Source organism: Myxine glutinosa, chromosome 13 (genome assembly GCF_964187855.1).
Source record: "Myxine glutinosa chromosome 13, kmMyxGlut1.1, whole genome shotgun sequence".
NCBI classification, from domain to species: Eukaryota; Metazoa; Chordata; class Myxini; order Myxiniformes; family Myxinidae; genus Myxine; species Myxine glutinosa.
In genome coordinates, this window is record NC_136273.1 from 53,109,633 (window position 1) to 53,128,253 (window position 18,621).

The window sequence follows — 18,621 nt, forward strand, 5'->3', positions numbered from 1 at the left end:
GACCACAACATTTTTGATGAACCCACTCAGTGCACATTGTACATTGAATGGAATTCACTCCGACACCCTTCCTGCACACAGCACACGGCCACTTCCCAGTTCTTTCCACCTCACCACACGCTTTACCACTTGCCATCACCTTCGTTTTTCCGATATTCACCTTCAGACATTTTGTCTCCATACATTCCTTCCACTTGTTCAGCTTCTCCTTCAGTCCATCCACACTTTCTGCAATCAACACCAGATCATCTGCATGCAACAACTCCCACAGTAAACGCTCATTTACGTTCTGAGCCAGCACCTCCATGACAGCTACAAATAGTAGTGGACTTAGTACCGACCCCTGATGCACTCCCACCTTCACCTCAAACTCACCACTGTTCCCGTTCTTCGTTCTTACAGCTGTGTCTCTGTAAGCTGTGAACAATGTACTCTTTTGTACATTGCCATCACGACTCTGATCAACCATTCCTCCACTTCTAACTTCCTCAATGCCCATGTCACTACTTCACATGGAACCCTATCGAATGCTTTCTCCAGATCAACAAACCCAAGAAAGAACTTCTTCCTCTTCTCCATATACTTCTCCTGCAACTGCCTCACAATAAAAAGCGTGTCTGTCGTTCCTCTTCCTGGCATAAATCCAAACTGCATTTCGTCAATCTTCACTTTCTTCCTTACCCTCCTCTCCAACACCCTTTCCAATACCTTCATTCCATGCTCCAATAACTTTATTGCTCGATACGAGCCGCAGTCCAGAGGGTCACCTTTGCCCTTGTATAGAGGGACAAGGGTACTCAATTCCCAATCCACTGGAATGCGGCCTTCTTTCACCACCAGATTACAGATCTCTGTCATTCTCTTCACACCCCAATTTCCCGCTGCCTTCAACATATCTCCCACAAATCCCGTCGGCCCTCCCGCCTTTCTACTCTTCATTGCTTTTATCGCTTCCTCAACTTCCTTCTCGGTTATCTTCTCTGCCGGTCCTAAAACTGGGTTACTCTCTATGTTGCCATCCCATTCATTCTCTGCTTTCAACAATATTTCCATATATCTCTTCCATCTTCCTTTAATTCCATCTGGGTCCACAACGATTTGTCCCACTTCATCCTTCAAGCAACTCACCCCCATCACATCACACCTCTCTTTCGCTATCTGCTTTGCAATCCTGAATACCGCTCTCTGATCCTCTTCCAAATCCAAGCGTTCTCCGAACTTTTTCCTACATACCTCCTGTGCCTTTGCTACCTCTTTCTTTGCAGCCTTCTTGGCTGCCTTATAACTTTCATGCTCTGCCTTTTCTGCACCCATACCCTTCGCCTTCTGCCACTCCTTGAACTTCTTCCTCTTCTCATCAATCCTCTTTCCAACTTCATCACCCCACCACCATGTTTCCGAGTGCCTCGGTGGTCCTTTTGTCCATCCACATACCTCACCAACGGCTCCCAACAGACTATCTTTCATTGACATCCAACCACTTTCAAGCTCAACCACATGATCCTCTACCATATTCAGCCTCTCTTTTAATGCCTCCCTCACTGTCACCTCTTTCAACCTCCACACCTTCATTCTCGGTTGGTACTTCACCCGCCGAGCTCTCCTCGCACCTTTCAACCTTATGTCGCAGACAACCAAGTGGTGCTGTGAAACACCCTCCTCCCCCGGGATCACCTTTGTGTCCCGGAGGTGCCCCCTATCTCGCCTACGCACCATCAGGTAGTTAACGGTTGTCGTCGACCCACCTGACGTGTATGTAACAAGCTTATTATCCTCTTTCTGGAGCTGAGTATTACAAATCAACAAATCAGCTCCATCAGCAAACTCCAAAATCCTTTCACCTTCTCAATTTCTCACACCATATCCGTATGTCCACTCTTCTTCTGACCAATACTTCCACCACTTCTCCTGATCTCCCTGTCATTGTCCCTACATTCCATGTCCCAAACCTCAGAAACCGATCTCCACGTCGGACTAAAAAGTCTAAATATCTGAAAGGTCGACAGTCAAAGGTTTGTAAAGATCCAAAGGGTGTAAGGGGTCTGAGAGTTCAAAGGGTCTCACGTCGAAGGTCTAAAATACAAGGTCTGTAACGTCTAAGGAATCTAAAAGTCCTTAAGGTCTCAACGGTACATGCCAGGAGATCGTAATTCACGCACTTAACATGGTGCCTGTTGTTAAGTTCAGAAACTCTAGTATTCTATATGGCACTGGGGTTTAAAACAAATTGTAGTCCGGCATGAATTTCATCTCGCCTTAAGACTCGTGGGCCTTGTCAGCAGGTTCTTTGCCAGAGATCCAGGCTGACCTCAAGGAGAAGACACCAATGAGTCTGCTGAACGATCTTGCTCATTTCAACAATCTGAAGCCACAGTACAAGGTCATCAAGGAAGAGGGTCCTCATCATGCCAAGGTCAGCAATGAAAGTTGGCCCACTTGATCCATATGAATTGAAAGTCCTTTATAAATAAATATATGGTGCCTCAAAACAGTTTACTGAGAAAATGTGTCATCGATTATTTTGTTCCAGTTGCGTATTGTTTCAATTTTTTTTTTGAAGCAATCATTGTGATAATTTATTTCATTTTGCTTTTAAGTTTCTGGCCAAGTTTATCTTCATGTTGTCTCATGTGCAAATATTTCCATGATATTATAAATTCGTATCTCATGTAATAATTTTGTTGATTTGTAATACTCAGTTCCAGAAAGAGGATAATAAGCTTGTTACATACACGTCAGGTGGGTCGACGACAACCGTTGACTACCTGATGGTGCATAGGCGAGATAGGGGGCACCTCCGGGACACAAAGGTGATCCCGGGGGAAGAGGCTGTTTCACAGCACCACTTGGTTGTCTGTGACATAAGGGTGAAAGGTGCGAGGAGAGCTCGGCGGGTGAAGTACCAACCGAGAATGAAGGTGTGGAGGTTGAAAGAGGTGACAGTGAGGGAGGCATTAAAAGAGAGGCTGAGTATGGTCGAGGATGATGTGGTTGAGCTTGAAAGTGGCTGGATGTCAATGAAAGATAGTCTGTTGGGAGCCGTTGGTGAGGTATGTGGATGGACAAAAGGACCACCGAGGCACTCGGAAACATGGTGGTGGGATGATGAAGTTGGAAAGAAGATTGACGAGAAGAGCAAGAAGTTCAAGGAGTAGCAGAAGGCGAAGGGTACGGGGGCAGAAAAGGCAGAGCATGAAAGTTATAAGGCAGCCAAGAATGCTGCAAAGAAAGAGGTAGCAAAGGCACAGGAGGTATGTAGGAAAAAGTTCGGAGAACGCTTGGATTTGGAAGAGGGTCAGAGAGCGGTATTCAGGATTGCAAAGCAGATAGCGAAAGAGAGGTGTGATGTGATGGGGGTGAGTTGCTTGAAGGATGAAGTGGGACAAATCGTTGTGGACCCAGATGGAATTAAAGGAAGATGGAAGAGATATATGGAAATACTGTTGAATACAGAGAATGAATGGGATGGCAACATAGAGAGTAACCCAGTTTTAGGACCGGCAGAGAAGATAACCGAGAAGGAAGTTGAGGAAGCGATAAAAGCAATGAAGAGTAGAAAAGCGGGAGGGCCGACGGGAGTTGTGGGAGATATGTTGAAGGCAGCAGGAAATTGGGGTGTGAAGAGAATGACAGAGATCTGTAATCTGGTGGTGAAAGAAGGCCGCATTCCAGTGAATTGGGAACTGAGTACCCTCGTCCCTCTATACAAGGGGAAAGGTGACCCTCTGGACTGTGGCTCGTATCGAGCGATAAAGTTATTGGAGCATGGAATGAAGGTATTGGAAAGGGTGTTGGAGAGGAGGATAAGGAAGAAAGTGGAGATTGACGAAATGCAGTTTGGATTTATGCCAGGAAGTGGAACGACAGACGCGCTTTTTATTGTGAGGCAGTTGCAGGAAAAGTACATGGAGAAGAGGAAGAAGTTGTTTCTTGGGTTTGTTGATCTGGAGAAAGCATTCGATAGGGTTCCACATGAAGTCGTGACATGGGCATTGAGGAAGTTATGAATGGAGGAATGGTTGATCAGAGTGGTGATCGCAATGTACAAAAGAGCACGCACAGCTGTAAGGACGAGGGACGGGAACAGTGGTGAGTTTGAGATGAAGGTGGGAGTGCATCAGGGGTCGGTACTAAGTCCACTACTATTTGTAGCTGTGATGGAGGTACTGGCTCGGAACGTAAAGGAGGGTTTACCGTGGGAGTTGTTGTATGCAGATGATCTGGTGTTGATTGCAGAAAGTATGGATGGACTGAAGGAGAAGATGAACAAGTGGAAGGAATGTATGGAGACAAAAGGTCTGAAGGTGAATATCCTGAAAAACGAAGGTGATGGCAAGTGGTAAAGCATGTGGTGAGGTGGAAAGAACTGGGAAGTGGCCGTGTGCTGTGTGCAGGAAGGATGTCGGAGTGAATTCCATTCAATGTACAATGTGCACTGAGTGGGTTCATCAAAAATGTTGTGGTCTGAGAGGGTCATTAACCAGTGTGGCCGCTACATTCAAGTGTAAGGTGTGCACAGAGGGAGCTGCAGATGGAGGAAATGTTGAGTTGGATCTTGGAGACGGCGTGAAGCTGGAAGGTGTGAAAACATTTTGTTACCTAGGAGACATGCTGAATGGAGAAGGTGGATCAGACTCGGCAGCGGTTGCTCGAGTGAGATGTGCATGGAAGAAGTTTCGGGAACTGAGTGGCGTGCTGACGAAGAGGGGAGTGTCGTTGAAGCTGAAGGGAAAGGTGTATGCTGCATGTGTGAGAAGTGTTATGATTTATGGGAGCGAGACATGGGTAATGAATGTAGAGCAGCAACGAAGGCTGGAAAGGGTGGAAATGCGAATGGTTCGGTGGAAGTGCGGAGTATCGTTGAGAGAGAGGAAGACAAATGATGAATTGCGAAAGATGATGGGAATAGAGCCTGTGATGGATGCTGTGAAGAGAAACAGGTTGAGATGGTTTGGTCATGTGTTGAGGAAGGATGAAAGTGACTGGTTGAGAAGAGTGATGGAAATGAATGTAGAAGGAAGTAGAGGACAGGGAAGACCGAGAAAGACTTGGCTGAAGATGGTCGAAGAAGAAATGCAGGCAAGGGGGTTAACAAGGGGAGATGCAGAAAATAGGGCAATATGGAGAAGATTGTCATGGGGACCGCAAGGCTAACCCCCGCTCTAGCAGGGAAAATGGCCTTAAAATGCCTGTTGTTGTTTTGTTGTATCTCATGTAATACATTTTGGGCCACTCTGTATTTCAATGCATCAACGGTCCATTTTATGGTCTGGCATCCATTTATTTTACCCCCTTGATAACACTCTTTATTGTCGTCTTCCCTGATGTAGCTCTTCACAGTGCAGCTGGTGCTAGGTGAGCAATGCTGCGAGAAAACAACAAACACCGTTAAGAAAGCCAAGCACATGGCAGCTCAAGAAATCCTTAACAAGACGACGCTCAGCAAGCCTGTCCCCCGCCATCTGAAGCACACCACAAGCAGCCACTTGACCACGTCGACGAGCACAGGTATTTAGATTTCCTGTTATTATCGAAGGTGGCCAGAGGTTATGTTTTCATCCCAGTCTGTTTGTCTGTGAGCAGGATATCTCAAAAAGTTATGGACGGATTGGGATGAAATTTGGTGGACAAGTTGGGTGGGTATGTGACAAAGACGAATTGATCAGATTTTTGGGAAGATCTGGATCCAGATACGATAATATTTGAAGTGATCCTTCACTCTTAGAGATGGGTACAAAAACAATACATAGCATGATATCTCAATAAGTTGTGGATAGGTTTTGACAAAACTTGGTGGATGACCATGGTAGGTGACAAGCCGATTAGAGTTTGGTTCAGTTCCGGTTCCAAATCTGGCCTATCAGTGGCATACAAAACATAAACTGTTCAGTCTAGCAGAGGTATGCGCTATACCGAGTGCCGTTCAAGTTTATATTGTGATGGATGTCATCACAGATAACTCTAAAAGGCCCCCGCATCTATAAAAAGATCACAGCCGCCATCCACAACACTCACCTCTAACCGGATGCTCATGCCCTGTGTCAGCTTACCGTACCTGTGAGATCACTGAAGCAGATGGGGAACCATGCCGGCAGCCACGCAACAGATGTGAATTAGCCCACAAACCAACATTACGTGCTGCACCATGTCTTATATCAGAGAGGAATAAACCGCTTCGGCTAATTACCCCCAGGATAAGTTACCCAAACTCGAACAGGACAAGTCAAGATAGCGTTCTTTATACCACACAGGTTTAATTGCAGCTAGCAAGTCAAGAAGTTGTGAGAATACAAGCAATTATAACCATACAATAAATTGAGGGTCTTTCTCTCTCTTAAAGCAGGCAGGTTGGTGGTCTTTCTGTCTTCCACCGACTCCTCTCCGGCCTAGCTCCCCCAGCTCTGTCTGTGATCTGTCCCTCAAATATTCCTGCAGGACGCACAAGATCTGCCAGTAACCCTCTTCTGGTGAAATTACCAAAAAGAGGACTTTCTGCTCACCTTCACTCTTTCATTCCTCTTTTTTCCATACTCGGTTTGACTTTTTTATTTGTGTGGGGGTGGGGGTGGGGGGAGGTGGGAGGGGGGCAAGGGCTTTATATTAATAATGGGTAGCAAGGTCTGACTTCCAAAATTAATGTGTACTTACATTACATTACTTCGTTAGTGTACTTACAGTGTACATAAAATCCCAAATACAGTTACGTTCGTTATTGTTACTCGCGTTTAAATACGGGATGTTTTTTTCTTAATTATAAACTACTGAAAAAAACGAAGGTGGGGGCATTGCCCCTCTTCCCAATTTTCGCTGGTGCTTTTTTCGTTCCTCTGGAACAAACTCCCGCACTCTCTTCAATCCCACACCTACCTCCAGGTCTTTAAAACAGCTATTCATCACCATCTCTTATCTTCCCCCATTCAAAACCATGAGTGTTTCTACCCCCGTTAATATACCCCAAATCCACCTCCTTCAAATTCCGTTTTCTTTCCTGAAAGTCCTTGTGGTGTCCATCTTGTTTATCCCATGTACCCCACCCCAAGCCCTCTCCCTTCCACAGATCTTCCGATGTCCCTGTTCTCCACTGTTGTTGTGCTTCCCTCTCTCTCCCCCTCTTGTCTCCCGCCACTTTTATTGTCCGTTCTATGTGTTAGCTCTTACACGAGCCTCGACTTGGTGTACCAAAACCAAAAAAAACCCATCCGTTCCTTTCATGATTCAGCTGGTACAGTCGTTGCCAAAAATATTGGCACCCGTGCACTTTTTTCAAATCCCTCACAATTTTTATGAAAAATAAGTTGAAAGTATTTGGTCTCCACAATTCCTTATTTCATTGTTAATATTACAGAACTTTGGTTTTGATTCAGAGCTTAATATATCCTTTTAAATCAGAAAATAAAAAGAAATGGCATTGACAAAATTATTGACACCCTCGACTTAATATTTGGCAGCACGCATGGCCTTTGGACAAAATAACTGCAGTCAAGGGCTTCCTCTAGCCATGATGAGCTTCCTACACCTCTCTACTGGCAGTTTGGCCCACTCTTCTTGTGCAAACTGCTCCAGTTCTCCCAGATTTGAGGGGTGCCTTCTCCCAACTGCTGTTTTCAGATCTCCCCACAGGTGTTCAATCCTCTTGATAAGTGTGACGTGACGCGCGCGTTTCGATCCGGAAACAGAACTAAGACGCGGCGCGTTACATCACGGCTTACCAAGAGGATAGCACAATCGATATGCTCTACCTTTAGGTTTTTCATTCAGTGTGAAAAACAAACAAACCAATTGTTAAAATGATTATCAAATATCGAACGCATCGGCGTTACTGGTCTTCCAATGACACAGTACTTATAGGCCCGGCAGAAGGATCATGTTATTACCCAACCCTTGTGGGGTATATTCATCACAGTAGATCTTTGCTCAGTTCTGTAAGTAAAACTTACCTCACAGATTTCGGGATTCCTCCAAATTTCTTTGTTTAATGTTATAAACGGCATTAGCGACTATTTAAAAAGCTAATAATATGTTTATGGTTTATAATATTTTACAAGCCCGGCTTCGCCACTGTTAGACTTCCTGTCTTGTTGTTATCCTCTTGGTAAGCCGTGACGTAACGTGCCGCGTCATAATTCTGTTTCCGGGTCCAAACGCGCGCGTTACGTCACGGCTTACCAAGAGGATGGGATTCAGATCTGGACTTATTGCTGGCCACTTCAGAACAGTCCAGCGTTTTGGCTTGAACCATTCCTGGATGGTTTTTGAGGTGTGTTTGGAGTCATTGTCCCACTGCAAGACCCATGACCTTGGATGGAGACTCAGCTTTCTGACATTGGGTTGAACATTGCGCAATAAAATGCCTTGGTTATCTCCTGATTTAATGATGCCATGCACACATTCAAGGCACCCCGTGCCAGAGGCAGCACAGCAGCCCCAAAACATCACTGAACCTCCTCCATGTTTGACTGTAGGGAAAGTGTTCTTCTCTTTGAAGGTTTCATTTTGTTTTCTGTAAACATAGAGATGATGTGCTTCACCAAAAAGCTCTAATTTGGTCTCAACTAAACTTGTGAACAGCTGGAAGGATTCAAATTAAAACTTGGTGCAGGTGTGTATAATGATGTAAACATGAACTGATTCAATTTTGGGGTCAAGAGGTCATGTCAGGTAAAAATGTGATAACTTGAGAACAACTGAATGGATTTAAAGCAAACGTCGTGCAAGTATTATAATGACGTAATAATGTGGGCAGAGGCATATCGGTCGACATCGTGACGTCAAAGAGTGTCGTTCTAGTTTACGATATTATCTCGTTTGATTTTATTGTATGATTATTATTTGCAGTGGTCTTGTATATGCATAATATATTTTTTTGTACAATTTTATTGTATTTCACTTTGATGGAACTGAATTCTTTTCGTCCTTTAACTACTTGTTCTAGATCTTTTCAATTCAACTGAAATTTGATTTGATTGAGACTGAAGTCAGAAAACCACCAAAACAAACAACAACTGAAAATGAGACTGCAGTAAACGCTTGGCAAAACATCTTAAAGGAAGATACCAATAGTTTGGTGATGGTATTGGGTCACAGGCTCGATGCAGTTATTGCATGCAAGCGATATGCAACCAAATACTAACTATTATACTACTTTATTTTACTTTAAGTTAATCTGTTCTAATACTTATGCCTGCCTAAAATGAGGGGACTGATCATAAAAAATGCTATTGTTCTACAATGGTAAACATGTAGGCATGAAAATACCAAGATAAATAAGCTGATCTTCTGTGCTATTGCCTCGTATTCATCTTTTGATCTCAAATCGAAATTTATTGAGTGCATAGCAATAACAAATTTGACTTCACTGTTCGAATACTTATGGAAGGCACTGTATTTAAAAATTAGGCTACTCACATTTAATTGAGAATGGAAATTACATGAATTTTCCGTGGGATATATCTCGCGAGGTTGTGAATGGGACTGAAGGAAGTTTGGATAATTGTTCTCGCGAGAGATTCTCGTTGCTACCTATATTGTTTATGGGGTGAAAGGAGATGTTGGGAATGTTGAAAAGCAGGTTATGAAGAGGTAGGAGTAGGTGAAATTGGTAATTCTAATAAGATGTCGTACATTACAGTTTGGGAGATAGTTAGTTGTTCACCATAGGAGATGGCATCAAACGGCATGTGTAGCCATGGAGGCAGCCATTCCCTGACTCCCGACGATCACTGCAAGCCATTTCTCCACCCTTTAAGCTATCCCCTTTGGAGAGACTTTGCTACAGAGCATGCGTTGCCTGCACAATCCCAGAAAACACCACTTAGTGTTTATAACATTAGATCTGAGCCTTGTCTGTTGGGTAGCTAATCTATACGAGTTGGTGGTTAATTTTGTTTTGAAAATGTGATGTGGCTCTGATACTGGCATGATGAACCAAGCGTCTTTTTCTACATCTCAGCCTGTTTTCTTTGGCAGGCCAGAAAACAGGATCTGGAGCAGAAGGGGAATCATCAGCTGTTGCTGACCAATGGTTCCTGCCTGCAAACATGGAGAACTGGGACAAGAATGATGTGCAACATTGGCTGATGACTGAGGTGCGAATTGCCCAAGCGGACATCAACAAGTTATACAATGAAGAATGCCAAGGTTTATTACTAGAGGTTATGGACAAAGATGATCTGAAAGCGTTTGGACTTCCTCTTGTTTCAAGCTTGATTTTGATTAAAAAACGGGACATATTCCTGAAACAAATGGAAGCTAAAGAGAGAGAAAAAGCAAAAAAGAGTGGAAACAGTCAAAAGTTTAACAAGCCAGAGAAGTCAAAAACAAGGAAGTGTTATTCACGATTGAATGAGAGCGACAACAAACAAGAAGGATTGAATGAGAGCACAGATGATGACAAAAATGGAAGTGGTACCTCTTTAGTGGGGCCAAGTTCAGATTTCTCGATGGATGAGAATGAAATGTTGGCCTCAAGAACAGCAAAGGTTTGGTCTTCAACGAAGCATCAAGTCGACAAAAACATTCTTCAAGTTTCCAAAGAAAGCTTAAATTCTGAGATTCCAAGCTCTCATCATTTCTATTGTTCTCCTCACCCATTTGATGAAATGTATTCTCGAAAAAGGTACATTCAGGGTGGTGTCCTGCCCCCAGAGTCTGGCAAATTTAATTACTTGGAGCCAGCACACGAATACAAGCTGTTTGAATGTCTTGGTGCAGATGATGAATCAGAAATGAAGAAATTTTGCAATGAGGTGTTCAGGTTTGCAGGAGGATGCATGAACAGACGCACAAATGGTACAATTCATTTTGGGGTGGGAGATAAGGTGCCTGGAAAGCAAACGTCACGATATGTACATGGGGAAGTGGTTGGTGTTCAGGATGATGGAAGCAGAGACAAGTTTGGAGACTGTTTGAAAAAGAACTTCACCAAGTATTTTGATAAAAATGACATAGATGATGCCAAAGATTGTGTGAGGCCCCCAAGATTTGTTGAAGTGAACTCACAAGCTTATGTGACCGTCACTAAACATGTAATTGAGGTTGATATTGTCCCAAAAGGTACAACATGTGGAAATAAAGTATACAACACAAAGCAAATGGTCTTTGCAGGAGGAAAATGGGAAGCTGATAATGGTCATATCTATCTCAGAGATGGAGCTTCTACCACAGACATAATGGCAAATCAAAATGAAAGAATTCGCATTGATAGTGTTGGAAAGCTCAAAGATGATGTTCAGAAATGGACAAAAGAAAGGCAAAGCAAGGATGATATGCCAAAGGTTCCAGTAAAGAGGGAAGATGAAGGCAGAAAGTTGGCAATCCTGTTAACAGGAGGAAAAGGCACTTTGGACAATTCACGGTACAAAACACACATTTTGGTTGTAAATAAAGCAACCAAAGATCAGCTGAAAGATCTTGAATTTGTTCAGGATATTAATTGGCTCGCTGTGTTGGACTTTGATCCAGAATCAAATGCATCAGGTCTTTGCAGCATTGTTCGACCTGAGAAAGCTGTCAACCTTCACTTTCCTCGTCAATATGTCGAAAATAACAACAAAGACAAAGAAACTATGGTTACAGACTTGCATCTGTACAAGCAAACAAGTTGGATCTTTTGCAATGGACGGGCAGACATGACTGACACAAGAGACAAGCCAATGGATCCAAAGGAGTTCTTGAAGAAACGCAGCAAGGAGCTCCGGAACCTCGTGCAGTTTCTTTGCCATGAAGATATTACACCAAGTGGTAGAGTTATTGTGGTGTTTCTTGTCTTGTTTGAAGTCCAGGACCCAATTGATCCTTTTATGGAAATATTTATGCATTTCTTCCAGGAATTGGGTGGCCTGGAAGATGTGCTGGTCATAACGGGGAGTGCTGAGACTTTTCAAAGTTGGACAAACATTGCAAAGCCTCGGTTGACCAAAGAAGAGTTACAATGTAGGTCAATAAGCAGGTCAAGCTTGCAGCATGTGAACTGTACAATTCAGAAAATAAAGTCAGCCACAAGAAGTGACAAGCGTTACTTGCGCACATCTTCTGGAACCGATTGCACATTGAAAGCGGCAGATGAAGAGTTTTTATCAAGTATAAAAATCTTGTGTTCAAATGAGTGTGAAGGCACAGCAGTAGAATTGCAGAAAGAACAATTTGAGGAATTCAGAAGGACACGTGAAGAGGCCTTTTATCGAGGTGATAAGGTCAGTCCTTGGAATTTTTACTTTGCAGAGAAAACTGGAAAGGCATTCATTAAAAGAGACCAGTTTGATTCATTGGTGGAGTGTATTGAATCAGCAATGACATGTGATGTTGCAGTGAAGACGGTAAATCTTTTCCATCACCCAGGATGTGGGGGAACAACGCTGGCATGGCATGTTCTTTGGCATCTGAAAAAGAAGTACAGGTGCGCTGCTGTGAAAGACAATGAACATGATTACCAAGAGATCAGTAAGCATGTGGTCAAATTGCTTACATTTGGGGAATCTGATCCAGATGTTTACACTCCAGTTGTGCTGCTCATTGATGACTTGGAAGAGTTGGAGAATGTCAATAATTTGGCCTATCACATTCGATCATCCGTTTACGAGAGCAAAGTCCATTTTGAGACTCCTGTGGTGATCATACTGAACTGCATGCGCTCACAGGACCCAATTGAAAGCCAAAAGAAAAGCATTTTGGAGAGTGTGCATTTGGAGCAGCAGCTGTCAGCAAATGAGAAACACATTTTTGAAGAAAAACTGAAAGAAATCAAGAAGGAGCATAAAGAAATCGAAACGTTTCTATCTTTCTTGATTATGAAAGAAAGTTTCAGTGAAGAGTACATTCGGAAGGCTGTTGGCAACATGTTGAAGGGAATTGAAAGAGAGACCAAAGACACAAAACTGATCAGTTACCTGGCTCTGTTAAACCACTATGTGAAAAATTCCTGCATTTCAGTGTCCAAGTGTGAAGCTCTCCTTGGTGTATCAACAGTGAAGCAATCATTTTGGGGACAAGAAACTCTGGAAGAGGCTCTCATTTCCCAGGCCAGGTTGCTACTCATAAGGTTTCGGATGGATGAAGTGAACGGAACGTACGAGTCGATGAAGATAAATCATCCTTCGGTTGCATTGCAAATCCTGAAGATCCTCGAAGAAGATTTTGCGATTTGGCAAGATGATATTGCGAAAGATCTCTTGGAGGAAGATTGCCTGTTTGAATCAGGAATGGGACGAAGCCTGATTGAGCGCGACGTGAGACGCATGATGATAACAAGACAGCGTAAACAGCTAAGAGATGACAACGGCACTTCGTTCTCACCATTGATTGAGGAGGTGAAGAGCTACCAAGGACCAATTAATGAAAACAGAAGCAAAATTCTGTTCATTGCTGCTACACACAGGTTTCCAAAATATGCATTTCTTGCCCAAGCTCTTGCAAGATACTGTGACATTGAAGAAAATGATTTTGAAGAAGCCCAGGTTTGGGGCAAAAAAGCAATGGAATTGAGTCCGCAAAATTCATACATTATGGACACCAATGGACAAATCTTCAAGCATCAGCTTCAGAAAACCTGCAACCTCAAAGAAATTGAACGTGAAGGACTGTCAGCGCAGCAACTTAAAAGAGCACTGGAGTTGGCAACAAAAGCATCACATTTCTTCAAAAAAGCCCAAGAACTGGCAAAGAAAGAGGATGATGATTTGAACACTTCTGGATTTAACGGTGAAGTTCAGACATCTTTGCATTTCATCGAATTGCTGAGTTACAATAAAGTGTTTGACAAAACCAATCCAATTAAGAAGATGACATTGGTGAAGTATCTCAAAGGGGAATGTGATCTCTCAAGAATCCCTATGGGTCCTGATGAGGAGGAAGCAACGAAAGAAACTGTGCAGGTTCTGAAAAGACATGAATCATATCTGCGGAGCTTACAGATGGGCCTGAAGGAAAACCTGGAGTTGCTGGAAAGCATTCATACATTTTCTAAGGCAAGGGAAAGTGAAAATGAATTGGAAGAAAACAAGAACTATAACACAATAAGAAAGTACTTTCGTCGGTACCTGGACATTTTCATCAGTGACATTGACCTGTCTGAGTCAAAAGGCATTGCTGCCAAATACTCTTCCCACAACAAAATTGAGAAAATGAGTGGTGACAGATTTTCTGGTCTTTACAAGCTCTTGCTTTCTGGGAAAGCAACAGATGTGGAGGCCATTGTAAAAGAGTATGAAAATATAGGCATAACTACTACTTCTGCGATCCGTGAAAAACAAAACTACGTTTTTGCTTGTGTCATTCTTCAATGCTTGAATAAAAAATCAAAACACCTGCCTCCTTATCAGCAACTTGTGCCGTTGGTGAAAAGCGTGGTGAGTGATGCAAAACAGAAAGACTGGAGTTATCCAGATCCATTTTTCCTTGGTTCCATGTTCTTTTCACCAGACAAACATCATCCCATAAAGAAGGATGACATCATTCTCCTCAAAGACTGCACCGAGATGATGCACCGTCTTTATCGTCTCAAGTTTGGCTCCAGATTGCACACCAGACAAGCACTGGCCATGTTTTTTCTTGGAAAAGGAGAGGGCTTGAACAGAATCTTACCGCGGAGCAAAATTAACGAAGTTTCAGAGCTGAAAAAGTCAGGAAAGTCGCTGAAACAGCTGTGGCAAAGTGGAGAAATCTTGAAGGACAGCAAGGTTCAGGATCTCCTCCTCCGAGTTAATGGTGTAACCAGTGAGGAAGGGCAGCACATCTGTGTGAATTTTGGATTCCCCGCAGGTGAAGACCATCGGTTACAGATCCTAATTCGCCCTGTTAGCAAAGGGCAACTTCGCAGAGGCCGGAGCATCGAGAGAGTTTCCTTTTTCATGGGATTTTCTATGGATGGATTTCTTGCTTATGATGTGCAGCCAATTGGTTAATCTCTGCTGGCAATGGCAGCTAAAACCCATTTCTGTTTCATTATTTCTACTTCTGAATCATCTGAAATTTTTTGTTTTGCAAATTCCATACATAATTATTTTCGTTTGTGAGGCAGATCTTTCTGTCATCTTTTTTTTTCTTTATTGTTGAGGTAGTTGTGTACTTTAATAATCATGACCAACAGTATATCTTTTCCATTTTAATCTTTCAAAAAGAGGAATTTTTCTTTGATAATTTGCTCTGGTCTTGTTGGGGAATGTCATGTTATGACTGATGATATATTGATGCTGTTTTTTATTGTAGCTTAAAAAACTTTTCTCCACTCACGGGAGATCGAAGCTCATTGAAGAGTTAGGTGACAGAGGGTATGAACACAAAGTAGGGCAGTGAGGAAGCAGTTGAACACAGAAAGGCCATCGACCAGAGCGAGAATGAAAGAGGTGGTAAAAAGAGAGGCCACGGAATGTGGTTAAGACTGCCACTACTGCTCTATATGCTAAGATAATTTTCGTGAATTGTCATATATGTGTATATATATATATCTCTATATCTATCTATCTATCTATCTCTCTCTCTCTCTCTCTCTCTCTCTCTCTCTCTCTCTCTCCCTCTCTCCCTCTGTCCCTCTGTCCCTCTCTCCCTCTCTCCCTCTCTCTCACTTTCACTCCAGCTCCTACAATGGATGAAGATATCCTCTCAAAAATCTTGCATTTATCTTATTAGATGTTGTCATAACCCCATGTACAGCTAAGGCCTGTGTGTTAATGATAATATAAGACAAAGTTAATTTCCTTTTATTAATTTATTCCTGTGCAGATTGTTAATGAAGTATTTACTTTTACACAATTGGCATTGGAACACTGTTCTGTATCCCAAGTAAATATTGCATTAGTATTTTAACTGCTCCATAATCTTCTTTTTTTTTAAACCACCCATAACCCAGAGTGGGCGTGCCTTGTGGGTGTGGCTTAATTGAGCCCTCCCCCTCTCTTGGAGGCGTAGCTTTGCTGCTTGCGTCCTGTGGGCTGACTCACCAATGGTCACATGGCCGCATTTAACCTCGTATATAACTACTAGTATAACCTCATATATAACTATATATAACTACAAGTATTGGACGTCCTGTTCATAACGTTCAATGAATGTGATGCTCACAATAGTCTTAGACACAACTACATATACAAGTACCATATAATAAATTTGACAATATACAACTCGATTCTTTATTTGTGTATCTTTCCAATCTTACTCGTTTTTATATTCAACACCCCACATACTGATTACATTTACTCGAACTGCACGAGTTTTTTAATTTTTTTATTTGATGAAGTAATCTGATACATGTTACAGAATGTGGAAGCAATTTTTCAATTTGTTGCAAATGCAGAAAATACCATTTTACTGTTTTCAAACTCATCTCTTCGTTTTGGGAGAGAAATATTGTATACCTACTCATAAATGCATGATGTTTTGAATAAGATGAGCATCTCAGACAAATGTTGATTTACACTTGGTATTGGTTACAAAAGAAATCTCAGTATCGTGGCCTTTGGGCTGGTTTGAGCGGAAGCCCAGCGAGGTTGGGAACGCTGCTGGCCAAGGAGTGTGGCAAATTGGGAGGGGCGATGGGGTACAGACTGCACAGCGCTTAATGGCGTCGATGGAAGGGAGGTTGTAAAAATGGACGGATGGGGGCCTACTCTTATTTGTTTGACACAACGCAGATGCAACTACTGGACAGGGCCTTATCTAAACACATACTCAGAAATAACTACCGTCCTAAGGTGACATACGTGTTGCTTGTGGCCTACCTATGGGGTGCAACCTTTAATCTTTAATGATGCTATATTTACAAGTGTGGGTTCTCAAAACCGCAACAATAATTTGCATCGTTTTGCGTTACAATCCTTTAATTCATTCACTTCATAAAAATTTCTTGATTTCTTTTTCAAAAAGCAGAAATATATTACTATCGGCATGGCTGCTTATGCATGATCCATTTTTATCTATATCTATGCAATGTTTTATGCTTTGGTTCAAATTTGATTCAGACCTTTGTTTATAATACTTTATAATACTTTGAGTAATGAATGCAGATTAATAATTTTTGTGGGTATTTGTTTTTACAGCATTGGTCAACAATATCCATGTAATCATGTCTGAACAAAATAAACACCTTGAGGATGTTGAAATTTATTTACAACTTGTTGCAGAATATGTTAATATCGGTGAGAGCATCCATATTTGACTGGGGCAGATCATTAAAAGATTGATGTGGAAGTGTAAAGACATCTCAAGTCGTTTTTTTTCGAAAAATGATGAGTCTGGGATGGGAACGAGCAAAGTGTTGGCCTCATCAGAGTGTCTGAGGACATTCACCCAAGAAAGCTGTAATGTCGGACATTATGACGTTTCATTCACAGCTGTTTTGATGAGTTTTTTCTACAGAAAAAAAAATGTTGAAAATAAGATGAAAGTTTGAAAGTCTGGTAAAGTATACTCTTTGCTTGACACATTAATCAAACGGCACTCAGTAGAGCGTATATACCTCCGCCAGATTGAACAATTTACGTTTTGGATCCCACTGAGAGGCCGGATCTGGATCCGGACCTGAACCAAAATTTAATTGTTTTGTTCTTGTCGCCTAACCAACTCATCCACCAACTTTTGTCATAATTCTTCCACAACCTTCTGAAATATCAAGCTACACATCGTTTTTGGCCCCATCTCTCAATCAAATGGTGAATTTTAAAAGTAAAATTATTTTAAAAGTAAAAAAAATCATCATATCCAGATCTTGACCAAAATCTAATCACTTCTTCCTTTTCACACTCACAACCTGTCCACCAAGTTTTGTCCGAATCCGTCCGCAACCTTTTGAGATATCGCGCTACATATCGCTTTGGCTGGATCTCTCAATGGTGAAGAATCACTTTTAAAATTCTAGTATCCTGATCCGAATCCGGATCTTCACCAAAATCTAATCAATTCGGCCTTGTCGCACTCCTAACCTGTCCACCAAATTTCATCCGAATCAGTCCACAACTTTTCAGATATCATGCACTCAAACAGACAAACAGACAGATGTGAAAAGGTAACCTTTGTCCACCTTTGCTGGTGGAGCTAATGATCGTGAACAGTAGTTGCCTGTTGATTGTGCAGACCTTTTTGTGATATTTATTAGTCCTAATTCAGCTTTTCGTCTTTTCTTGAAACCACCTCGCTTCTTCAAATTCCTCGTGAAACATTCAAGGCAGTGAATAAGCAGAGTTAGAGTGGCTATCCACGGAGATACCTCCATGTAATAGCACAGCTTCATTGACTTCCAGTGGCCAGGTGGGAGCTTTCGGCACTCAATGCCTGGGTACCAACATGAAATCGGGTTGTTGCTTCAAGGTTGCCGAATTGATTGAAGGGGGTTTCAAGGTTCTTATGGAAAATATTCATTTTAAAACCATATATTTCTAAAACCAAAAATGTTTAATAAATATCTTTAAATATCATATTCATCAATTTCTGTTGATTTTGACTCCAGACCACATCCAAACACATTTATTGAATAGGATACTCTCAATTTAATGGGAATGGACACTTCATTCATCCCACTAGGTCTCGGACAAATATATAGTGTCCGAGTTATGACCGTGGTCCATGGGAAAATGTGACATAGTTGCTATGGGCTGCCATCTTGGGTTTCAGGTGACCTACACCTCAGGCAACCTT

General features: G+C 42.2%; 1 protein-coding gene across 5 annotated transcripts in view; it reads left to right on the plus strand.

Annotated features, from left to right (window-relative positions):
• Positions 1–17,185, plus strand: part of LOC137438918 (sterile alpha motif domain-containing protein 9-like) — a 53,168-nt gene extending 35,983 nt beyond the window's left edge. For 2 of the 5 annotated variants that reach the window (XM_078767503.1, XM_078767508.1), the window contains 3 exons: positions 2,283–2,413; positions 5,331–5,508; positions 9,967–17,185. In XM_078767503.1, coding sequence (XP_078623629.1) covers positions 2,283–2,413; positions 5,331–5,508; positions 9,967–14,897 — 5,240 coding nt within the window. In that variant the 3' untranslated portion in view covers positions 14,898–17,185. Of the gene's footprint in view, positions 1–2,261; positions 2,414–5,330; positions 5,509–9,966 lie in introns of all 5 variants that reach the window. The other 3 variants (XM_078767504.1, XM_078767507.1, XM_078767505.1) reach the window with 2 other exon arrangements.
• Positions 17,186–18,621: the final 1,436 nt, after the last annotated feature.